General features: G+C 33.6%; 1 protein-coding gene and 1 long non-coding RNA gene across 2 annotated transcripts; one reads left to right on the top strand and one right to left on the bottom strand.

The window, feature by feature from the left end:
• Positions 1 to 5,985: 5,985 nt before the first annotated feature.
• LOC116113467 lies at positions 5,986 to 6,789 on the bottom strand. Its single transcript, XR_004125417.1, has 3 exons — positions 6,650 to 6,789; positions 6,226 to 6,338; positions 5,986 to 6,113 (listed from the first exon to the last, which is right to left on the bottom strand). It is a non-coding gene; the product is annotated as an uncharacterized LOC116113467 (long non-coding RNA).
• Positions 6,790 to 20,557: 13,768 nt separating this feature from the next.
• LOC116113466 (TMV resistance protein N-like) lies at positions 20,558 to 26,542 on the top strand. The gene is made up of 2 exons (XM_031399625.1): positions 20,558 to 21,049; positions 26,298 to 26,542. The coding sequence occupies exons 1-2, from the start codon at positions 20,583 to 20,585 to the stop codon at positions 26,347 to 26,349; spliced, it is 519 nt and encodes a 172-aa protein (XP_031255485.1). The 5' UTR covers positions 20,558 to 20,582; the 3' UTR covers positions 26,350 to 26,542.
• The last annotated feature ends 353 nt before the right edge of the window (positions 26,543 to 26,895 follow it).

Below are 26,895 nucleotides of genomic sequence, written 5' to 3'. Positions count from 1 at the left end.
GCCCAGTTGAGTTGGGATGGGCAAGAACCAGCCAGCCCAATGGATTCTCTTACCATCTGAACTAAAATGTTCATTTCATTTTCGGAAAAAAACTTATTTCAAACCCTACTTAATCGATTTTTAAAATTAAAAACTAAATCTTTTTAAATTGAAATTTATATTAAAAAAAACATATTTGAACATTAATAATATTATTGTGGTTGTGAGATGCCAAAGCATTTATTTAAGTTCTTACATATTTTAATTGTAAATTTTCTTCTTTGTAATGCCTTTAATATATTAATAATTGTTTTGTTGGTTTTTTGAGAAAACTGGAAAACGGGGTTTTTTTATATATTTAAGAAAATAAATCTTGTTTGTCGTTTAAAACCAACGAGACACTGACTTACTCATGACAATGTTTTATAGAGATCGAATTTCTCATCAATGTTCACTACTTAATTGTATTTATATGTAATTAAGCATTGATTTATTTTTGGAAAAATACAATAAAGAATAAAGAGTTTGTCTAAAACTATGAAAAAACAAATATGACCAAAATCAGTGATGGAGTTAAGATTTTGTCGCAACGAGCGAAAATTTCAAATATTATCATCCATGGAAAGTTGTTAATAAATCTTTGTATACAAAATAATTTTGTATTTACTTTATAATAAATTAAAATACATTTGATATTCCAGAAGAACAAAATAAAATTAAAAATGGTGATATTGCTTGGACTTAGCCAATTTTGATAAAATAAAATAAAGGGGTGCTAATGCAAAAAACATAGAGTATAAGTGTACACAAAAAAGAGGTAAAAGTTGAAACTAGGGGTGGAAAAAAAAAACTGAAAACCGAACCGAAAAACCGAACCGAAAATCCTGTTTTTTTGGGTTTCGGTTCGGTTATTAAAAAAACAAAAAATCCGGTTCGGTTTTTTTTGAAAAATAAAATCCGGTTACCCAGAACCGGTTTACTAAACCAAAAATTTAAAATTATTTATTTATTTTTACTTTTTACGTTTTTTAGTTTTTACTCTACAGTCTACTCTTGTCACTCTCGTCTACTGTCTAACACTAACACAACTCTACAGTCTACTTTTAAAGTTTACACAACACTCTACAACAGTCACCACTCAACAGAATATAGATCTATACTCAATCTCATTTCTCTGATTCTCAGATTTCTCACCGCCGCACGCCATAGCCGCAACCGCAGCTGCATTCTCTGTCTCTTATTCTCTGTCGGACTCTCACGCCGCACGCCGCAGCCGCATGTTCTGTCTCTCATTCTCTATCCGACTCACCTCACGCCGCACGCCGCCACGCCGCAGCCGCATTCTCTGTCTCTCATTCTCTGTCGGACTCACCTCACGGGTCACTCACCTTAGACTCAAACCTCAGTATTTAGTAAGTCTCCCATCCTCTCTCAGATCTGTGTTTCCGGTGGGTTTTAGATATGGGTTTTCACTTTTCAGATCTGTGTTGTCACTTGTTTATTCATGTTTATTTGCTGCCAAACTGAAGAAATTTATGAATTACTTTTAATATATGATCCCAGCTCATCCGACAGGCGACAGATTAAAGATATACAGGTTCACTCTTTTTCCTTATGAAATCATATTACATAATGATGTCTACTGTGTTCTTGTGTCTGCATGATCGATGCAGCCACCTTATTTGAATTTAGTCTGATTAATAGCCACATATTATATATGAGTTAATGAGTTATGGAGAAAATTTAATTTTCCTTCTTCAGATTGAATCTAAAGTCTATATGGGATTGCTTTTTAAAAGTAATGTCTTCTCCATGTGAAAGTGACATCAAGAAAGCAATGTTGAATGTTGATGATATTTGAAACTTTTTTAATGATGTCTACTGTGTTCTTGTGTCTGCATGATGCAGCCACCTTATTTGAATTTAGTCTGATTAATAGCCATATATTATATATGAGTTATGGAGAAAATATTATTTTCCTTCTTCAGATTGAATCTAAAGTCTATATGGGACGGGTTGTTTTGTTTCTTTCTTATAAAGCAATGTTGCACTCCCATTATCTTCCTTCTTTGTCTTCCTAAAAGTTGCTCAATTTGTTTTGTTTGCTTTGGAATATTCATTTGTTAATGACTCCTGAAGCAGTCTTGTGTTATTTATATGAATATTCATTTGTTAATGACTCCTCTTCGGCGGTACAAGTGAAGTTGCAGAAAGGGAATACGTTACATTACAGTTATCACGACGAACGAAAGTGAAAGCAAGAAGGAGATCTATATAGCAAATCAAGTTTCATTTCTTTTTGAATTTTGAGGTCGCTTATTTACTTATTATGCCATATGAAAATATCTACTTTAATTTTCTGGTTAATAAATAATCTAATTGTCTAAGCAATTTGCACTTTTCTTTGTAGATTATTAACTTTTCCCGAGTCTTAATTTCTAGTGCATTTAATTTGTGAATTCTAGCTTTCAAAATGAAACGGTGCAATCCTATTGAAGGACTGAAAGAGGCATACGAGAAGTTGTCCTCTCCTAGGTAATTTAATTACTTCATTTTTAGTGTAATTGTATTTTATTTTGTTCATTATTTGTATTGATTTTTATGTATAATTAATCGTTTCAGGAATTCAAGTGAGGAAGTCCCAAGTACTACTGATTTAAAGAGGGTTAGTGAGCTTTATTACATATGTAATTTTGTGTACATGTTGAAATAGTTAATGCATATTCCTTTTTTATGCCATTGTATATATCTTCGACTAGTGATAACAACACATCCACTTTTGACACTTCACATGACACTCAAGCACCTACACCAAGACCACCCATACCTTCAGGTCCTAAACGTGCGAAATCTACCACTAGTAGGAAGAATACGTCTGAAATGTGGGATCATTTCACAAAAAATGAGTGTGAGAATAAGGATGATTTGACGGCAACATGTAACTATTGTGGGAATGTTCTTGCTTGTCCAAGTAAAAGTGGTACAATCTGTCTACGTAACCACTTAGGTAGGTGTAAAAAGTTTCCTTTGAATGTGGTGGCATGTGCTTGGAGTTTGACGGTTATTGCTTGCTTGGAGGCCTTTTTTGGAATCTTTTTGTGGATTTGTTATATTTATATTTGCTAGTTTGAAATCTTTTTGTGGATTGGCATGTGTTTGCTAGTTTTAATCATGTGTTTGATTTACATTTCATTTTCGATCCGTAACAAGGTTGCAATCATATGATAAATTTATGCATAACAGCCACTCATTATCTTGGTGAAATTGTAATAATTTGCCAAAATAAATTGTCGAAGATAAGGACAAACAATAATATGCTCAGCGGTGTCTAAATGAGATTATTGAGTGACTTTGAGGCCATAAATTAAGGTTTTCCAACAAGCACTACCTGTATGGCACTTGTATTATTTCCCATGAGATGTAGCTCTTCAATTACTGGAAATGAAGGCTTGATTATTTCAACCTGAATATCAAGAAAAATATGGTATTTCAAAATTGAAGTATATGAATAAAACATGGAAAGAAAAGAGGGAAGGAGAAAATAACCTGCCTGCACCCAATTTATACCAGTATTGTTTAAAACTAAAATGCAGATGCCTTTTAGACTTTTAGTTGTGGCAGTCCAGGGATATTCTTTGACATTATATTGTTAGAAAAATTGATAGCAGTGAGACCTGGTAACCCATAACTGTTCACAGATGGCATGTATCATGTATTTATTTTTGCAATCTTTGATTTGTAATTTTAAATTATTAATATTTGATGTACATTAAAATTATATGAATTCAAATTATTCAATTACAATAAATATAATTTTAATTCAAGTTAAAAAAAAAATTGGAAAAAAAATGGGCCAAAAACCGAATTGGGCCGAAAAATGCAGCCCATAATTCATAATTGGGCCAAAAAATGCAGCCCAATATATAACCGGTTTAAAACCGGTTAACCGAATAGAATTTTCGGTTCAGTTTATAACCGATTTTTAACCGAAACCGGACCGGTTTCGGTTCAATTATTTTTTTGAACCGAAAACCGGTTAACCGGTTTTTTCCACCCCTAGTTGAAACAATATTTTACTTATAAGTTCAATGAAATAAGATAAATTGAATTACCTCACAGTCGGTTTATCGGTGGGAAAATCGACACCGCTGTGAGGAAAATCTGCTTTGGGTAGTAAGATAAAGCTAGATTTAAGCATTTCTCATAAAGAAAACACTATAACTTTTATATGGTATAACTTTTGTATTCTTTTTACTTTATAAAAGTTTGAATTAGAAATTGTGTGCATTTGTTTCCCTATTTTTACCCTATCATATTCTTATCATTTCAAAAATACACATTTGTTGCTCTATTCTAAAAATAGTATTATATTTTATTAAATTTTAAACCCTCTAAATTTGTTAATTTAACTAAACACTCCCAAAAAAGTTTAAAAATTAATAAAAACACCCCCACCCATTAATCAAAGACTGTGATGATGAAGGCTATTGTGTTGAAGATGATAATAATGGTGGTTTTAATTGTTGGTACATTGATTGAAACAAGTGAAGCTGGAATTCCATTTTGTTGTAGGTATAATCCAGAATGTTGTGAAGATGATAATAATGGTGGTTTTAATTGTTGGTACATTGATTGAAACAAGTAAAGCTGGAATTCCATTTTGTTGTAGGTATAATCCAGAATGTTGTGAGGAGGCCTTATCTCATTCCAATGTCAAATACTCAAATTCCCTACTAATAGTTAGTTAACTTCATGTTATGTAATTTCATATTGTTAATGCTTGTATGTATGTATAATGGTTGTGAGGAAACTCTTACAACTATATAATATTTGATGTTACACCACATTAAATGTAAATATAATAAGTGGAGAAATCTTTTTATTTACTCAATATATATAATCTCTTCTTCTTTTTCTTATATATATTAACATTCATATTATGTATAATATCACCCATTTTACATTGTTACTCAATATATATATAATCTCTTCCTTGAAAGGGATTTGAGAAGGAAAAATTGATTAAGGATGTTTTGTAATAGATAAGGGATTTATCTTGACATTATTGACAATTGCTTTAAAAATAATAATAATAATGTCGTAGTTACAAACTTCTCATTCAAACTGATGTAGCAACCTTGTATGTTTATCATATAATTTCTTTTAATTATTTAATTCATTTTTAATTTAAAATCATCCAATCATTTTTTATTACATCAACTTGTATGAAAAAATTTAGATAAAAAGTTTATAAATATAGTATTATTCTTTCTGTATTGATCACCAATAATTGAGATATGGGTACCACAGTATATAATAGAAGTGGGGGGTTATTTTAAATTTAGATAAAAAGTTTATAAGTATAGTAATGTATTGATCACCAATAATTGAGACATGGGTACTACAGTATATAATAGAAGTGGGGGGTTATTTTTTAGAGCATTTCTTGCATGGGGAATGAAGACGAAGAAGAAGACTGAAGAAGAAGAAGAGCGCAGATTTTCTCGAAGTGACTTTTTTGGTAGTGGTAGTAAGTTAAACATGAATAAAGAAATTAGGCATAATTATTTAAATATATAATTATATACGTCACCAATAAAGCTACGGACACCAAAAATTTTGCATTGAAAATGTATACCGGCCTACGTGTACGCGTGACTCACACCAGCAGTCAGAAGCCTGATTTTTTTATAAATATTTTTCTAGTGAACGCCCGTCCATGGCATATGGACGACCGTTCACTCACATGGACTCCCGTTTATATTATATGGACGGGGTCCATATGCCATGGATGGGTGCCCCCATTTAAAGGATGCCTATCCATAATTAAAATACAATAAAAAAATTTTATAAACATTAGGGACGGCCGTTCATCCGTTATGGATGGTTGTTCCTTTATTTTGGACGGGGGCCCGCAAATAAGGGACGCATGTCCTTAACCAAAATATGAAAAAAAAAAAAAAAAAAAAAACTTTGGGGATGGTCATCCAAACCCTTACGTTGGTCCATTATTTTGGTTTTTATACAGTGAGTGCGAGAAACCATGCATGCGAGGCTAAATTGTATGATATTCAGACGACGGTGCCTTTGAAAGAGCAGCATAAACTGTAATATCGTCCTTTGAAGCTTGGTACCTAATACTAGCAACACAGCAAAATGCTTAAAATTCTTCAGGCGAAAGTAACCATCATTACCATCACTACTCTTGGGAGCACACAGACAAATATACGGCAAAATAGAACTCACCCAGTAATATAACTACGAGTCAGAAGGTACTCATCAAGTTTCTTTAAACCAGAGGCTGAGTTAAGATCACCGAACACGACTGCCATCTCCAGCAACTGAGGTTTTTTCTGGAACTACAATCATAGAAATCAAAACTTAAGCATCCATTTCCTTTACTCGAACCATAAATTTTGAGAAACTAAAACTTATAGCAACATTAAGCTATCTCCAACAGAAACTATCATTTTTAGTTGCTTTAAACACTGAAAACTTAGAAAAATTAACCCCCAAAAAAAAACTTTTTAATCTGTAAAATTAATAAAGTGGTACAGAAGATCATAAGAGCTCCAATCGCTTTGATAACAAATAAACATACAGCAACCTTAACCAGAGGATAAATTATTATTCGAACAAATCTTCTGATAACAAATAAACATACAACAACCTTGATTTTTCATGCAAGTAAAACTAAACCATTGATTAACCGTACTCAAAAGCGCATTCATGAGACGGACTCCAGTCCATAAATATCCATGAATATCTTCAACTTCCCCAATTAGCTCTCTCACTTCATTAATCATTCATTTCTTCTCCNAAAAAAAAAATCTCTAAGAACCCTAAGTCTCTCTCTTGGCCAAATTTCTTCTTCCCTTGGTGTGGATACTCTTTTGCTTAATTTCTCTTGAAATTAAGAGTCTCCAAGGTTGCTAAGGACTTAAGGTAACATGTTCTACCTTACTTATTTCAATTTGATTGAATTTTTTTTTTAAACTATGACTATACTTGTTATAGCATGATATGCTTGATTCTCCATGCATCCATCTTTTAGTATGTATAAATCTTTAACCAAAAAAATAAAAATAAAAAAAAATAAAACCTCGTCTGGTTCTGGGTACACTACACAACAAAGTATCGAATTTGAAGAGAATAAAGTGAAGGAGAGTAGCAAACTAATGAGACCTCTCGATAGTTTCTTTTAGTTTTTACCCCAAGTTCAACGCCAAATGCCAAAGGAAAAGGAACCCAATACAAATACAAAGCTTTGAGTTGAGCCTAAACATGTTTAATGGACAATAAAAATGAAAACTTTCGTTTACTTAATATTACTACTTCTTACCCACCCACACCCCACTCTGGATCCATGGGAAATGGAGTAAACACTAAAAAGCGACCGAGAAAGGAAAAGAAAAGGTTTTTGCTACTTAAAATATCAAAATTCACCATTTTTATATGTGCTCTTTATGGAAAAACAAGGAGCAGGAAGTGTTTTGCTGAAGAAAAGGCGACATGGAAAAACAAGGAGCAGGAAGTCTTGGCAGACTGCTCGTTCTTTCTTGAAGATGAAGACGCAGTAGTGGCTGCTGTAACGGCTGCTATGGCAGCAGCCACTGCAGCCACTGAAACAGCAGCGTGGAGCTGCGCATTCTGGGCTCTGCTTTCTTCTTTCTTCTTCTCCTGAAACGTGCTTGAAACAGTTCAACCTTCAAAATAAGTACAACCTAAGAGAAAATGGATCCGTCAGCACTATTCGCCGACTAGGCATGAAACAAAATGCAACTGCAGCTATCATTTCAAACAACAAAGAAACTTCTATATCCAAAGAGACTTGGAGCTACTAATCAAAGGTGTGATTGAATATCATTTCCTGTGACAATAAGAACACATCACTCTTTCATTAGTTTAAAGGCATAAGTGGTGCACATGTAAATAGAAATCCAGTGATACATTTGATTCCTCTAAAAAATAGTTGCACTGATTCAAGCAGTCATCAACTAACAACACCATAAATCTAGCCAGCTTACCTGTACATTCAACAGAAAGTACAGGTATCATGGTAATACAGTTCTAATGTTGTCTACTTCTCAGGTAAAAGACTCCTCATGCAGTGTGCATGAATTTTACTGGAGTAGAAACGTGCTTTTCAGGAGAAGAAGAAAGAAGAAGAAGAGGTTTAGAATATATATATTTTTTTAAAAAGTACGGACGGGCTCCCGTCCAAATGTAAGGGACGCCAGTCCAAACGTAACGAACAGCTATCCAAAATTTATGAACGGCCGTCTCCAAAGTTTTTTTTATTTTTTTTATTTTCATATTTTGGTTAAGGACGGGCGTCCCTTATTTGCGGGCGCCTGTCCAAAATAAAGAGATGGCCGTCCATAACGGATGAACGGCCGTCCCTAATGTTTAAAAAATTTTTTTATTGTATTTTAATTATGGACGGGCATCCTTTAAATGGGGGCGCCCGTCCATGGCATATGGTATATGGGAGTCCATGTGAGTGAATGGCTGTCTATATGCCATGGACGGGCGTTCATTAGAAAAATATTTATAAAAAAATCAGGCGTCTGATTGCTGGTGTGAGTCACGCGTACACGTAGGCCGTACACATTTTCGGTGTAAAATTTTCGGTGTCCGTAGCTTTATTGTATACGTCACATCGCCTGCTTTATTTTCCCATCAATTATTGGTTAAAACATGGACTCGACAACTACCTCTCACATTAGTCAATTTTTTCACGTAATATAATAGTTTATGTAATCTTTCAAATCTTCACATTTCAAATATACTCTCCCCTTTTATGATAATAGTGGTTTTAGGTTGATGCACAACTTTTACTGAAGTAATTTTTTCTCCCTCGCTCTATCTCTTCCTGACTCCCTCAGAAAATACGGGTGGAAAATATTTGGTTTTCCGCTATCTATAAGTTTGAAAGTGTTCTATTCTTCTATCTCTATTTTTTGGTTACTCATCATGGTTGAACAATGTCATAGTAGAAGTGTGCTTGGGGATCGATTTGAATATTTTTCCAACTTTAGAAGCTACGAATGAAGTTGATGACATAGCTAAGGAAGTTAATATGCACGTGAGTCGGAAAAACCTCACAAATGAATAAAGACAAACTATTTTACAAATAGGTTCCACACAAGAGTAATCCTTCTTAGACTCAGTTTAGGAGATATGAAGAGTTAAATGGTGTCTGAAAGAGAAAGAAAGAGAGTAGATGTGAAGAGTTTAATAGCGTTTGAAAGAGAAAGAGAGAAGATAGAGGGGCCACAAAGAGAGGAGACAAGTGTCAGAGAAAAAGTGAATAACTTTTTAGTCAAACGCCTTTTAAAAAAAATAATAAGTTTAGAATGATTATTAATATGAAATGGAGGGAAGAATAATTTTGTTATTGTATGGACAAAAAAATCTTACTAGATTTTGTCAGACCCACTAAAAAAACAAACACTATATACGAACCAATGCCATATCCCAATTTCGATTGAACCAAAAATAGTTTATAAACTCTTCTTCTACGGGAGCTTTCAGCTTTTTTCTCCATAGAAATTTCCATACATGAATGGAAACTATAACAGCCAATGACTGCATCACTCAGCGCTTAATTAAGTCGCAGGCATATTTATACATTGCTCTACAAATTTTTTAATAATCTTTTATAAATTAAAAATTTTGATTTAAAAAGGTGTTGATTGGTTAACATTATGTTCAATCACATCAACCCTATATTAGCCTTTACTTGGCATCCATCACGCTATTGACCACTTTTAATGCCATTAAATCATAGTAATTCAGACATGGAAACAATAGCAAGCTATATATATTTTTTCATATAACACAGATTTGGAAGGTTTTATTTTTAAAACTTCTAGGACTTTTTAAACGTCAACCCCGAGCCATTAAAGTTTTAAACTTTTCATTTTCACTCTCAAAATCTTCGTCGTTGTCTAGTTCTTCTTTTTCTTCGAGTTGGCTACTTCGAATTCCTTCATTTCTTACATTTTTTTTTTTTTAAACTACGTCATTTTGTCTCTGTAACTGTCGGCGGCCAGGGAATATCGATCTTCAGACTTCGTTTTTTTCACTCGTTTTCATAATATGTGGTAAAACTCTTTAAAGAAGCTAGTTTGCCAAAGTAACAGATTAATGATGTCAACTTGGAGTAAAATTAAAATGGTCAGCATAATTGAACATAAATATTGTTGAGAGTAGGTAGTGCGGCACAAACTTTCCAGGAATTGTAAAATAATGGAGCTGGACTTGTATTTTGTAGTTGCAAAACAAAAATAAAATAAAATTAATACCTTCTTACACCTGCTGATCATGGCATCTGTGTGGTTGTTAAATACTAAATGGTTATAATAGTTAGTTTGAGAGGACGGTTCGCATGGAGATGGTGGGGTCTCCACACACCGAGAGGCTGACCTAAACTAATAGTAATTTACAGCTCCCACCTAAACTAACACACACAAACGGGGTGAATACTCAAACTACAGTCTACAGGTACGTCATTCTCTTTCTCTTTTCTTATATGTAATTTTGTTCATATGTCTGCACTATTTCAAACACTCCTCTCTGAAACAGTGAGAGACTCTCTGAAACAGTGAGAGAAAAGACATTCAAGTTCGATAGAGCCTCAATTGTGGAGATGCTATTGAGTACATCAAAGAGCTTCATAGAATGGTTAACGAGCTCAATACACATACCTAAAACTGATAAAACAAAAAACAAATCTAATTGTGGCACCTTGATTAGTGAAAGTTTCAACAATTTAAGTTTTTAAAAGTTTTAAGAACGAATAACATAGAGAAAGTGAAAGAAAGTATGAGAGAGTAAATAATTTTAGGGATAAAATCATAAAAAATAGATGGACGTAGAAAAGAGTGGAGAGAGTTTTAGGGTGCGTTTGGCTTATTATTTCATACCCTATTCTCAATCCTATTCCCAAAATATTTGTTTGTTTAATTATTTAGGAAATACTATTATATTTCTTTAATTTTATTAATTTCATTAAATACCCCCAGAAAAAAGTTTAAAAATTAATAAAAACACCCCCACCCATCCATAATTGCCAGATTCCGGCAACCACCGTCGGTGATAGCCGGAATCTGTCACAACGGCCTACAAACGACCGAAACATGTTGGTAATTCACCGATCTCGCCTTTTCTGGCCAAATTGACGGCCATATCTTTGATCTGGCTTTTTGCGGCCGTTGACGGCTAGATCTGGCCTTTTCGGGCCAGATCTGGTCAGAAAAGGCCAAATCGACGAACATCTGGCCAGATCCGACCAGTATGCGTCGTAATGCTAGATTCCGACCAGATTCTGACGGTGGTGGCCAGAATCTGGCACTATGGGTGGGTGGGGGTATTTTTGTCATTTTACAAAATTTTTATATATTGGGGAGTTTAGTTAAATTACCAAACCTATGAGGTTTTTTTGTTAATTTTTAAATTTTACCTCGTAATAATCATCCTATTCAACTATCCAATATTATTTCCAAAATCATATCTAAAATAACAAACAAAATGCACCCTTAAACTTTTAATATGATGAAGGCGTAGAATATATATATTAATAGCAAGTTTTTTATGAGTCTAGATATATGTATAATATTTCTCATTTTTTTTTTTAAATTTGAAGGTAAGTTTGGATACATATATATATATATTAATAAAAAAAATTTATGAGACCTATATAAACAATTTTTTTTTTTTTAAATGTGAGGGTAGGCCTGGGCCTACCCGCTAAGGGGCTGGGTCCGCCCTTGCGTCCCTGTAGGGAAAATTGCTAGCTCTACCTTTAATTACTAAGTACAAACTAACTCCTCTGAACTAAGACTATCTCCAACCCATTGCATCAAATTAGTGCAAGTTTCACACTAAATTAGTGTGATTTTTTATGTGAAACACTATTGCATCTCTAATCAATTGCATCAAATATTACATTAAAAAGAATATTTTCTTTCTTTTTCTTTTATTGTAATAATCAACAATTAATCTATTTTACTCATTATTTTTATATATATTAATTAAATATTGGGAATGATATTTTTATTAAATAATAATTACTTTGAAAATTATACTAATTTAATAAAATTAAACATTACATTTAGTATAGAAAAACATTACATCTAATATAAAATGATACAAAAAAAAAAAAAAGAGACAACAACAACACAAAAGTAAAATTTCATATTGATAGTAATTTAATGTTCCGAATTAGTATATTCTTCCCACATATGATCAATTAATGCATTTCGAAGAGCATGATGAGCCTTTGTATCCTTGATTTATCTATGTCGAGCAAGAAAATTTTGAAATTGGACATTTTCATCTACGACAATTTCAACTTTGGGAGTTGGCGCTTCTATCTGATCCTCAATCGATGCATCAACATTACGATCATCCTCGATCATCATGTTCTGCATAATAATACACACAATCATTATATCATGTAATATATTTTTTCCCCAAAAACATGTCAGTCCTACCACAATTGCAAACCGCGATTGGAGAACTCCAAACGCATGTTCTACATCATTCTTGTTTCATTGCAAATAATTTTTTTTTGGGACCACGTGGATCATGAATAGTTTGTACGAGAGTAGACCACTTTTGGTATATACCATCAGCTAAATAATAACCCATATTATACTCTTTTCCTTGAATGATATAATGAGCGGGAGGAGCAATACTTTGAGTAAGGTTGCCAAACAGATGAGATGCCTCCAACACATTAATGTCATTGTTGGAACCTGGCAAACCAAAAAATGCATGTCATATCCAAAGATCATAATCAGCTACAGCCTCGAGAATAATAGTTGAAAATTCACTACGACTAGCATATTGTCTTGCCCAAGCTATTGGACATTTTTTCCACTTCCAGTGCATACAATCTAAACTACCCAACATTCTTGAAAAACCACGTTGTTCACCAAAATGAAGTAGCCTTGCAACATCATTGTTATTTTAGTTTATGTTGTATTTTTTTTTTTTTTAGTGTTTTTAAATTAGTGTTAATTTTTATTTTGAGTTATTGTAGTTTAATATTTGCATTGAATAAAGTTTTGTTTTTAATTTTTCATCATTTTTTGAATTATATAATTATTATGAATTTATTATTATAAATATAACTATAAATAATAATCAAATTAACTTAAATATAAATAACAAAAATAAAAAAAATATTTTTTATACTTTTTGAACAGTGCCACTCCAAATTGGTGTGCATGAACAGTGTTACACCAAATTTGGCATGGCACTATACATGGGCATCAAATTGGTGCTGGGTTGGAGGCCCCTTTCACGCTATTTTGGTGTTTTTACACCAAAATAGCGCTGGGTTGGAGATTCCCTAATGTGTTATAGTATGATAGGATCACTTAAAATAAAAAATAAAGATTGGTTGACAACTCAATTTCAAAAAATTTCTCTTATAACCTTAATATGATAGCTCTCAGTTTTTTTTGATGAACTTTGAATTTTGAAAAATTCATCATCATAAAAAAACCGAGACCTGCTATTTGGGATTGTAAGAGAATGTTTGTGAAATTGGGTTATCACTATAATATTGCTATAAAATAAAAAATATATTATACTAATTAATGTAAATGATATGTGTAGATGCAAAAAATCTACAGTTATATAAATAGGGTATGATCCCGTGAGATTGAGGCCACTGACAATGCGTTGTACCTGTACAAAGAGCAAACAAACGCAGAGGTTACTTGGACACTGTAAAACCCCCCTCTAGTCAGGTATCCTCTGAATATCCCTCAATGAGAATCCCGGGGATACATGTCTGTAGAACGAGTTGTATTTAGAAAAAATCTGTCTAAGGATAATAATAATAATAATATCCAAAACATGCATATAAAATGTCATGCAGGATTAGAGCTGGGCATTTGGGACCGGGCCCAAAAGCCCAACCCCAAAACCCGGTCCTAGGACCGGTCCTTGAGGAGGCCTGGTCCCAAAACGGGATCAGGCCTAAGGAGGAGGGCCCGGGCCCTCCACTTGGCCCGAGGCTGGGCCCAAATTTTTTTGTATTTTATCCTTTTAGTCCCCTATAAAATGATATTAAACCCCTTATTAATTTAAATAAGTATAAATTACAAGGGCTAAAATGAAATTTTACAAAATTTATTAAAAAAAAAAAAAAAAGAAAAAAGTATTTTAACTGTTTATAACCGTTGGCTACCAACGGTCACAGCAGTCAGCAGCCAACGGTTATAAGATAATTATAAGTTTTTTTTTTTTTCATCCCCCCCCCCCCCCCCCCCAAAAAAAAACAACTACACTATAAATAACACCTAAAATCTTTCATTCTTTTCACATTCTCTCAATCTCTCATTCTCTCAATCTCTCTACTCCAAATCTCCAATCAATTTCTCATTCAATTTATATTTATAATTTATTCATATATTTATTTATATTATTCAAAAAATTTCTTTTTTTTCAATATTATCAAATTTCATATTAATTTAATTTTCTTTCATTTTAATTATTATTATTTATCATAAATTTATAATGTCTTCCCAAATGAGTTTTACGTTCCATCCACCGAAGAAATTGAAGGCTTCAATCCATTTTCACCCTTTCCTCCAGAGGAAGCAGCTGCAATTCCACAACCACATCGGTCGGGACGAGGTGTAGCCAAACACATGCGAGCTGCGAGAACGGGCACGAGCATAGCCCAACCCCCCGACCGTCAAAGAGGGTCGTGTCCGATGTTTGGCGATACTTCACAAATCAAAAGGCCAAAGACAAATGGGGAGGGGGAAGAATCGTGTGGGATATGTAATTGTGGAACCATTATGGCGCTAAGAGGGGACTTCGACGATGCGACGACACGTAGAGAAGAAGCATCCCCAAATAAATGCATCTTCAAGCGAATCAGGTAGACAAATTCAAACTCAACTAATTTTAATCAACAATCCTCAACTCTTCAACATGGCAATACAATACACATGTTGTACGAGAGGAAATAGCAAGATATATAATTGCTACGGACTCTCCCATTTGTTTATTTGAAAATCCTTTTTTTGTTAATATGGTTTAAAACTGCATTTTGTCTAGCATATACCCCTGTTAGTAGAAGTACAAGTAGAAGGATATACTAAAACTTATAACAAAATAATAATAAACTTAAAAACGAATTTCAAAATTTTAGGAATATATCATTGCACTTACATCGACATAGGAGCTTGTAGATCAAAAACCGATTTTTTAACTGTACAGTACATTTCTAGATAATAATTGGGGGTTACAACAAAAACTGATAGGTTTTAAACCATTATATGAAAAACATAGTGCTGAAACTATTTATTTTACAATTCTTGAAGTTTTGCAAGAATATTTATTACTGATAGAGTTGTAGCGCTAACGCTTGATAATGCAGCTGCTAACACTGCGGCAATCTCTTTATTTGAAAAAGGATTGGATCCGCTTGGTGAAGGCAAATTTTATCACCAGAGTGTGCTTCTCACATCATCAATTTGATAGTAAAAAGGTTAGATGCTATACATTCAAAGAGAAGAGGGGCGTAGAGCTATCGGTTTATCGTCGGCGGTAGCAATAAAAGATGGCAGGAGTACGTCAAATATTGAAGCAAGATGAGCCACCGGTTCGACCTTTGAAGTTATGTACAGACATGCCTATCCGTTGGAACTCTACCTACTGATGTTGGAAAAAGCTTTGCCAACCGCGAAACAAATTACAGATTTCGTCAACCGAAAGAACACATCCAGAGGAAGTTGTCAACTACAATGATTGGGCGGTTTGTGAACTTTATTCATTTCTTAAAATTTTTTATGATGCTACTAATACATTAAGTGGTATTTATTACAACTACTAATTTAGTGTTAGATATTTTAGTTCAAATTGCTAAAACTTTTGCTCAATATAGAAATGATAACATTTTACGTGAAATGTTTTAAGTATGGAAGAAAAATATAAGAGATATTGGTTAGATATTCCATTCTTATATGGTTAGGCCTTTTTCTAGATCCTATGTTTAAATTATCCGTAATTAACTGTGTAATTACTGAGTTAGGCCGGCATTTAGGATATGATTTTACTTTTATTGATTGACTTTAAACACAAATTGGATAGACTTTTTTCTTTATATCAGAAAAGATACAATGGAAGTGGAAGTGGAAGTGGAACGTCTAGGAGAGGCGATCAGGACCTTGATGCAGCCCCCCTCAAGGATCAAGCAAGTGGGCGTATGTGGAACGTGACGGAAGCTCCAGCTGTACATACATGGACCAAATGAGCTGACTCGCTACCTACAGGTGGACCTGACCTTTATGACGATGAAGGAGCAACTTGATATGGAATTCTTCAATGGTGGAACCAACATGAAAGTCGATTCCCCTATATCCCAAATAGCACGTGACATTTTATCTGTGCCAGTTTCTACAATGCATCCGAGTCAACATTTTCAACGATGGTCGGATTGTTGAAGACAGAAGATGTTCTTTAACCGATGAGATGATTGAAGTGATAACGTGTTTACGGGATTGGACTCATGCAGAAAGAAGACTACAACAGCACCCTGAAGATCCCGAACTATTCGAACTCTTTAGGAATGCAGATTTGAATAATGTAACTAGTGTTGACGATGAAATTGAAGATGAATAATTTAATAAAAAAATTATTTAATTGTTTATTTGTGAAGCGTGAATGTGTGAAATGTGAATATACATTGTTAAAAATAAAATTAACTATTAATTTATTATTTTCAAATTAATTAAATTTTTAGAAACTTCTAATAAACCCCTACAAAATACTAAAAACCCCCTATAAAACTTCATTTCGCCCCTAAAATAAAACAAGATTGGGGGGGGGGGGGGGAATTATCCAAGCCCATAAGACCGGTCCTGGGCCCATAGGACCAGTCCCGACCAGGCCTAGGGCCTGGTCCGGGTCCTGGTTTTTCTTATGGGCCTGGGACCGGTCCCAGGCCCATGAGTGACTGGTCCCATTTGGGACCAGTCCCAAACGGGCCCAGGCCTGGGCCCATAAGGGACCTGTCCCTGCCCAGCTCTATGCAGGATCCAAACTTATAATTTCAAAAACTTTAAGAATTTATTCGGAAATTACACAATCTAAACATATTTATAGGGTGGAAGCTTCCAAAAGGTGTTTCATAAACATTTATCATTTACATCAAGATAAAAACATCAAGATGACAATAAATCATCTCCCCTCATGTGTAGCCCCGTTGTCTCTAGCATCCTTCGCTTCTGGTCTACTTGCAAAGGAATCAACAATGAAAGGGTGAGCGCTAATCGCTCAGTAAGGAATTATCCATTTCATTCTAAATGTGCTATTTGACCTTTATTTTAACATATTTGTTAACACACCACTTATCTTTTACATCTAGGTATACTTTTTTTGTTTTTGTTTAATTCATATATTTTTCATCATTTTATCCCATGGCTATATAAACATCAATGTTTACAAATACAAATAAGTATGTAAACATAGTACATACACATCACATGTCATGATATAACATCTAAAATCATCTAACATGAGTATAAATCATCTCATGATGTAAATAGCATAATAACTCATGTAATGCAACTAAATGCATATGAACCATTTAACATCTAGCCGATCGGACTTTTCTTAGTGTCTTAAGCACTTCATATCATGTAGCCTCAAATTCATCTATAGCTCATATCATTGGGAGGTGTGCTTACGCGTTATTTAGCATCTAAAGCATATATTCATCTTTCCTTAACCGGTATACGAAAATATGCTTATGCGTTTTCCATCATGTCTATATGCATCTCTAACATCTTATGACATGTAAATACATATTTTGGTGAGCTTAATACTTTTAATTCATCTATGGATTATCAATCCATTTACATTACCGCTTGCTCACATACCTCATCTTAAAACATGTATTACATTGCATCTTCATGTCATTTTATAACATTAATCATGCATTGACATCATAATCATGTATATCTTTCAAAGATCATCTAACTAATAGATAAACATTAGCACATGACATAATTACAATAATACAGTAATAATCAATTCATAATCATAAGAATTGATCATGTTAAATCTTAAACTTTAATAACCAGAAGTTTATATTTCCGACCATTTTCCATCCATTTTTAAAACGAAATGGCTCTTGGCATAAACATAAAAGTTGTAGGGCTATCTCTTAAATTTCTGGTGCTTTAAGAATCATCTCATTTTGATTTTTATAATGCAAGTTATGGTTGAAATACTGAAACATATTTAACATAATCCCTAAGCTTACTAAGTCTGAATTTTTCATATTAAACTATGCCACATCAATTCCTATTGATAATTAACCAATAGATCAACTTATGGATCAAATAAACCTCCCCTTAATAGTCTTTAACATCTTAAAGAAAGTGTAAAATCTCATTCCCATAATCATCAATTATTGTTATAATATTATAAACTAATGCAAACAACACATCAACACTTCTAATAGCAATCATTCAACACCATGTGGCCTCCAATACTACAAGTTTTGCCAGAATCAACATCAATACTTCATTTTCTTCAATTAAGCATAACAACTCATAAAACATAAATTCAATAACTTCATGTATAATGAATTCAAGGCAATAAATAATATGAATGAGTTCAACTACACTTGTCATCAACTAATTCTATGCCTTAAAGCCTTAATTTAAGGTTTCATAAAAATCTACAAACCGTAGCATAATCCCTAAAGTCATGAGAGGTTCTTCCTTACCTTTTTAAAGAATTCCTCCAACAAATCCTTTGCCTTTGTCTTCTTTTACACCTTAATCCTACATGTATAACATTATACTTCAACATCTACTTCAAATATTCAAATCATATCAAAACTAGGGTTTTTAATCCTTACCTTAAACCCTTCAACTTGAAGATCCAAGGCTGCTATCTTGTTCTCCTTGAAAAATTATGTAAAACTCCTTTAAAACTTAGAGAGAGAAGACTTGTTTCATGGAAGATTTGAGAGAAAATGGAAGAAAGATTGAAGAAATGCTCTCTCCCTTGGCTTGAACGAATTTCCTCTCATTTATAGGAAAATATTTCATTTATTTTCCAAAATTATACTGTTGGCCCAATTATTTTAATTGTATAACTCATAAATCCTTAATTCTTCATATAAGGGCATTTTGGTCATTTCGTACTAAACATAATTATTACTTAATTAATGCCATTAAATGCAATTAAGCCTACTCATCCTTGACTTTTTTAATGCTTATCCATAGGCAAAATCACTATTTTTCCCCTAATGCCTTTCTATGGATAATTGATTCATATCGTTCTAAATGAATTGACTATTTTGCCCTTAGTTAGATTTTATGCTTTTTAACATAAAATTAACATCTAAAGGACTGTTTTGAGTTAGGAACATACCTTTGACATCTTGGGTATTACAGACACTAGTGTGATGTCTGTCGTAGGCACTCCGACGCTCAAGTCAGTAAGGCTGAATATGACAATTTGGTGAGGGTAAGGAGATGAGGGGTTACCAGAGGCCAAGTCGGAGACTAAAACCACGGTGTAGTAGGATAGCTCTTAGGAGTAAGAGCGTGGGTGTAGGTAAGTAATGTTGAGGCTACATGCATAAACATGCGAGTGGCCTCTATTTATATAGTAGTTGTAGGATCTTTGTATCTTGATAGGACTTTGAATCCTTAAGGGAAGAGGTCTCGTGAATAGGAAAGAGCATGATTCATTTGACTTAATAGTAACAAGAGTCCTAATATGCCTAAGATTCAGAATCTTGGACGAATTAGGATAAAGTAAAACAGGAAACACGCTACTTACCTTAGTCTGGAAAGCCTAGCCTTAGGTGGGCCGCTGGAGTCGCCCATTTTGGAGGGAAGTTGGATCTGGAGGTCGCAGTTCGGCCTAAGTCATGAGCTCTGATGTTGATTCAATCGAAATTGGATCGCAAGGTTAGGCCGATGTTGTGGAACATTCTTGTCTGGGCCTAATAAGGCCTCATATGGTTTTAGACCTCCTCAATATGTCAAAATATATAGGATTACCATATGAATTTATAAGGAATAGTTTGTATAATTAGTTTTTTTTTTTAATGTAATATTATTCTTATTTATTTTATTTGATTATATTTAAAAAACCTGAGTTGATGGAGTCACAATTGGGCCTCATTGGGGTTGGAGGCCCAGCCCAAAAGTAGCTTTAAGTAAAATTTTATTTAGATATATTCGTCTTAGTATTAGTTGAAGCGCACTTAGACAATTTTTTTTTTTTTTTTTTTTTTTTTTTTTTTTTTAAAGTAGTATAACATTTAAGATATATATAAAAAATTCACAATAATAATATACAAGCTAAATAATGTAATAATTTGAAATACAAAACTTAGCTAGATAAAAATCTTTTTGAGTGGTTCATGACTTCATGCCATTTTCTTTCAAGGTTCCTGTGTAGAATACTGGGTGGCCAGCGAAAAAATAATTTAATAATTGACTGGCATTCTTGTTGACTTAAAAGTCTTTTTTATGTGATTTCACAAAAACAACCTTTCATTCTCCTCTCCAAGAAACACTAGTGAATACTCAACTCAGTCATCAATGGCATCTTCCTCTCGCGGTCAAGGCAAATATGATGTGTTCTTGAGTTTCAGAGGCGAAGATACTCGTAAGAACTTTACCGATCATCTCTACGCTGCTTTACATCAGAAAGGAATCTTCACATTCAGAGACGACGAAGAACTCGAGAGAGGAACGGAGATTTCATCGGAGCTCTTGAAAGCCATCGAAGAATCGAGATTTTCGATTGTAATTCTCTCAGAAAACCATACTTCTTCCCCGTGGTGCTTGGACGAGCTTGCGAAAATTGTTGAGTGCATGGAGGTGAAGAAGCAGAAGGTTTTTCCCGTTTTTTACGGCGTAGATCCATCGGAAGTACGGAATCAGACCGGAAAGTTTGAAAAAGCTTTTCGTCAACATGAAGAAGAGATCGATGAGGAGAGAATTGAAAGGTGGAGATCAGCTCTTGGTCAACTTGGCAAGGCCGCTGGTTATCATTTGCAGGACAGGTACGAAGAGAAGTAGATGAATTTTTATTTCTATGTTTTGAGTATTTTTATACATAATTTTAAATTATATTGCTCACATCCACTATGATTAAAATTCTTTTGAGTTATTTTAATAATCAATTTAAATTCATAATTCAAAAAAAAAAAAAAAAAAATCAATATATTGAATACAAATTTAAAATTAATTTCTTGATTAATAAAGAATATGATAAAAAAGATGAGATAAAAATTTTATGGGCTTTATGACATATTAAAAATATCAATAATGAATTTTTTTCCCATAAATTTAAAAAAAAAAAAAATTTCATGGTATAAAATTTCAATAATAGTGTTTTAAGTGACATCGAGCAAGTGTGACCTATTGAAGGATATACAGAACAAGAGGTTAACTGAGTTGTGTTAGACCTCTGTAACGGCAACCCAAATATTCGAGAAGAATATTTGACTTGGCTAGATGTAAAGCAACTTTTGGATGTTATCCAAAAGGCTTTTAGTCAAGGATGCACAAAGATTTTGTGTTTTATTTGTCGGATTTCAATCATTGAAGTTGCCGAGCTGGAACTTCGGAATAAGTGGTTGGAAAAAACTGAGGCGGTAATTCCTTATTGGTACGGCGAATCCCAGCCGGATCCAGATCCTGAACCTATAAAGAGTCGGACTTTGCAACTGAGTTGAACGTGATTCAGATTGACCATGGGTGGTCAGGATGTTTTGGATCGGTTTGCAGCCATTCTGCAAGAAAAATACCCTGGATTGCCTCCAGGATATGCACAGTTCGTAGCTAAGGAAACCCAAGGTGATTGGGAAAAGGCGGAAAAACTCTTTATGAAAGGTGTTAAGGATGAAGACTTTATTTCTAAGGTGGATGGAAAACGGAAGGTTGATATTTCAGAAATTTCTACCTTGGATGCTGAATGAATCAGCAGGTATTATGAGGAAGAAATGAAGAAACAAAGGAAATGAGAAGAAACTGGAGGATCGAAAATTACTCCAGGTCCTAAAAAGGTGGAGCTCGATGAACTAATCTCGAGACTTAGGGAATCTGAGTTTAAGGATGATCCCCTTGAAGGAATTCGTAATCCTTCAAATTCTTTCGAAGGATTCCTTAAGGAAATCTCCAAACCCGAATATAAACCTACTTATCCCACAAGGATAAGGTCAAAATTTATACCTGGGGGAATACCTAGAATGGTAAAGATACCGTCTAGCGGAAGTTTCCTAAACATCGATTGTGTTACAAATGTGGCGAATGCAATCGAAGCATGGGAAACTACTAACTGGGTTCATGTGCAAAATAAGAATTTTGGACTCAGTGATACTTACATGTTTCTAAGATCCACACTGTAGGGAGCTGCAGAGAGCTTTTGGAGAAGTCTAAAAGCTGGTACGGGTCTGTTAGATACTGTAAGGGACTTGAAGAATGCAGAGGCTATTTTTGCACTCTTCAAGGATATGCTCTGTAGAGAAATTACTGGGATAACTATTACTAGTAGGAATCTCGCAGAGGTAGTTGCCTTAGAAGCTTTGACAAAGCTTAGGCTTTGTGACATGTGTCTATTTGAAAATTTCGTCTGTGAATATAGACGTTATTTTTATCATTTGCCTGGTGGTACACAAGAAGTCATGAAGAATACTTTCTTTGCTAAGCTTCCCCAAGAATGGGATAAGGCATCAAACGAGGCGTTTAAGCTTCTACTTGAAAAGAATTAGGTTGTTGATTCTTTGGGAGGAAGAATAGAAGCTATTAGACAACTCGTGAGGACAAGATGTTTGAACGCCGAGTTAAATAAAGAAGCAAAAAGACTTGAGTTCAACGAATTCTTGTTGTCAAAACTTTGATGGAGTGTCAGGACAATATGATTGTGAGTCAAGGAATTCGACTAAACATCAAGGTTGGAAAACCCATATGAAATGAAAAGGATCGTTCGGTAAAAGGAATTTTAAGCCGAAACGTTTTCGTAATATGGTAAAAAGACTTGTTACTAATAAACGAAATCTTCCGGATCATGGAAGGTTTATTAGGTGAACAGGGAAAGGTAGACTTAACGCTAAAGAACGCGAAGTGCGTAAGTTTTGTGCTACCTGCCCATCTGGCAAAAACGCAAAAGATTGTAATTGTTGCTGGATTTGTGGTGACAAAAATCATTTTGCGGACAAATGTCCTCATAAGGGAAAGAAGAAGGTAGCGGTATGATTTTTGGAAATCAACGCGGAAAGCCAAACTTCTGAATTTGAGCCAGTTTGGGGATACGAAATTGATTCGGATGATGAGGTTTATGAATTAATTTTGAATTACTCTAAAGATTCAGATTCTTCAGAGGATGACTCAAAAGATATTCCTTTTGAGGAACAATCTTCAAATCTTCAACACATAGGTATATTCATGCAAAAGGCTAGTAGTCTTAATGAATATCCTAGAAATAGCAGAATTGGTAATGAGGATGATCTTATCCCAATTAGAAATGAAGATGAAAACCCACAAATATTATTGCAATTAATCACTAAACAAACTAGTTAATTAATTGGAGAGAAAATACATAGATCCAATTTTAATTCATACATGGGTATCAATCTACTTGAATGAACCTTTCTCTTTGCTTTGAGTTTGCAATTTAAAAGTAAATAAGAGATTGAGAGAATGAATTTTTCTCTAAGTAAAAATATACATGAGCTTCTCTTTATATAGAGAAGTCCCGGATTTCAAATGAATTGAATCTGTAGGATAAAGAAAAACAAAAGTCTAAAGATGTACAAAAGTCTTAGTCATTAAAGATGACTTGATTAATAACCTAATAAAAATTAAAGACAACGACATGGGGGTCCACATGTCTCTCATGTGTCTTACAAAAAATATATTACAAACAACTAAAAATACAAAAGATAAAATATAATTACTATAGAAGTCAACATCCAATGCCTTTTTAAATTTGGGTCGTTGAAATCTATCGGCAAAATCCTGGATGTCCACGTATTATTTTCTGCTTATTTGATACACGTCAGCGTATTACGTGTTGGACATTTTCGGTTGTCCAAATCTCCAACCTCTTAGATTCGCATCAACCTTTGAAGTTATCCACTTCTATCAGATCGATAAAATCCTTCAGAGTTTCATCTTCTTGTTGGGCTTCCTGGTAGTGGGCTAAGACCATCCTTAGAAGATCAATAGTACCTTCCATCAAGGCCTGTTTTGGTAGATGGGCTAAATCAAACCCTTCTAGTAGCGTTCTTAACTGGGCGTGGTTATGTTGAAAGAGAGTTTCCTGGATCACTACATACCTGTCTGGTATTACTATCATTATCCCATTATGGACATGGACATGGACATGGACAGTAGCATTTGCTTTTACAAGCTCTTCCAGTTTGGATTTTACTAGTAGCATTTTGGCAATATGCAACCTCGTCCAATCATCTTCTTCTTTCCTCTGAATTTCTTCTAGTGCATAAGAACCCATTTTTACCTCACTATTTAACATAATTCGGTACCATGGTTCTCCTACAAGAAATTTCCATATCTGTACAGGCTGAACATTGTAGCTCTCTTGCAATGAGGAAGTAATCATGCAAGTGAATATGTCGACTTTCCGATTCAATACACAGAGCATTTGCTTAACCACATCTGGCATATTCGGGTCCACCATTGCTTCATGTACGTCAATTTCCATTGTATCAATCCATCCTCTATTCAAAAGATCTTTGCAATAACCTTTTCTAAAGAGTTTCCATGGAACGAACAATTCCATAACTCCATTAGGATAAACTGCTAACCCTTGGCCAAGTCAGTGGACATCCAGGATTTTGCCGACAGCTTTCAACGACCCAAATTTAAAGAGGCATTGGATGTTGACTTCTATAGTAATTATATTTTATCTTTTGTATTTTTAGTCGTTTGTAATATATTTCTTGTAAGACACATAGGAGACATGTGGACCCTAATGTCGTTGTCTTTAATTTTTATTAGGTTATTAGTCAAGTCATCTTTAATGACTAAGACTTTTGTACATCTTTAGATATTTGCTTTTCTTTATTTTACGGATTCAATTCATTTGAAATCTGAGATTTCTCTATATAATGAGAAGCTTATGTATATTTTTACTTAGAGAAAAATTAATAATATTTTCAGTTTGTGAAAAATTCATTCTCTCAATCTCTTATTTACTTTTAAATTGCAAACTCGAAGCAAAAAGAAATTTTCATTCAAGCAGATTGATACCCAGGTATGAATTAAAACTAGATCTATGCATTTTTCTCTTCAATTAATTAACTAGGTTGTTTAGTGATTAATTGTAATAATATTTGTTATACCGGTATAACAAATACTATGTGGGTGACTTAAAATAAAAGATCTATTAAACGAATTAATGTAAATGATGTGCAAAAAATATATAGAATTATCATATTGATTTGTAAGAAATAGTTTGTATAATTAGTTTTTTAATGTAACATCATTTTTATTTATTTTATTTAGCAGATAACATTTGGAATAAATTATATTTAAGATACCTGAGTCGGAATCACAATTGGGCCTCAATGGGGGTTGGAGGCCCAGCCCAAAAGTAGCTTTAAGTAAAATTTTATTTTAGACACATATAAATCTATTTAAGATATGTGAGAACAAATAAAATTTATAAAAATGCCCTACAACAGGTTACAGTTGGATTAAATTGTATAATGTATACTGGGTTATTTTTAGGATTATGAAGATTAAAATTGATTATGAATAATTTAAACCTAGGTGAATACTTAGAAAGGGGCAAATAAGTGATGTGATACTCTTGAAAATATAAAAAATTTTTTTAATAAAAACCAAATTAAAAAAAAATTAAAATTTTCAAATAATTTATTAACAAATATTTCCTTAAGTATATTTTCACTAATTAATCTAGTTAATGAGCTTAAGTGAACCTCTGTCTAGGCTTGATTTAATTTCACTTTCTTTTCTTTATTGACATCTTGGTACTGACTAGAATAAAAACATATTTGTAATTCATGATTTTTTAGTATGAAATTTTGAGTATTATATTTTTATAGCATTTATAAAGAAATAATTATTGATATATCTACAATGCTCTTTAAATATTAATAATCCTGAAGAGCTCCCTCTCACATAAACTTATAGGTCCACCAGAGTTGTTTGGAACCGTTTTTATTGTTTGCTTATTTACCTATAAGGTTTCGAAAAGCAAGTTTAGAGCAAATTAAAACTTGCCAAATTGATCATTTTTCCTCTCTGTATTACTCTTCTTTTCAGACATGAATCGCAATTGATCAAACAAATTGTTGAGGAAATATCAAAACAATGAAAACCAGTTAGTACCAATAAGGGTCTTTTTGGAATGGAACCTCGTGTGCAGCGTTTAATATATGATTATTTACAAACAGAACTGGATGATGTTCGCTTCATTGGCATATGTGGGATGGGAGGAATAGGTAAAACTACAATTGCTAGAGTTTTATACGAGACACTTTCGGATCAATATGAATGTAGCAGCTTTGTTGCCAACGTTAGAGAAGTCTCTGGATCAATAGGTCTAGCTCCTTTGCAAAAACAACTCCTTTTTGAAGTCATAAAAGAAAGAAATTTATAAATAAGCGATTATCATCAAGGAATCAATTTGATAAGTAGTCGGCTTTGTAGGAAAAGAGTTTTTCTTGTTCTTGATGATGTTGATCAATTAGAACAATTGGAAGCATTGGCTGGAGAGCATGAGTGGTTTGGTTCTGGTAGTAGAATCGTCATCACAACTAGAGATCGACATTTACTTGTAAGCCATGGAATAAAAGATATACATATATATAAGGTTGAAGGACTGAAACATGATGAAGCTCTCAACCTGTTTCATTCAAAG

This window comes from Pistacia vera, unplaced genomic scaffold (assembly GCF_008641045.1).
Source record: "Pistacia vera cultivar Batoury unplaced genomic scaffold, PisVer_v2 Contig68, whole genome shotgun sequence".
NCBI classification, from domain to species: Eukaryota; Viridiplantae; Streptophyta; class Magnoliopsida; order Sapindales; family Anacardiaceae; genus Pistacia; species Pistacia vera.
This window is presented reverse-complemented; position numbering and strand designations above follow the sequence as displayed.

What these genes read in the sequence shown, in the direction of transcription:
- LOC116113466 (XM_031399625.1), top strand. Translation starts at nt 20,583, where the DNA reads ATGGCATCTTCCTCTCGCGGTCAAGGCAAATATGATGTGTTCTTGAGT. An exon ending in GGTTATCATTTGCAGGACAG is followed by an intron (nt 21,050 to 26,297) that starts GTACGAAGAGAA and finishes TCTTCTTTTCAG; the next exon opens with ACATGAATCGCAATTGATCA.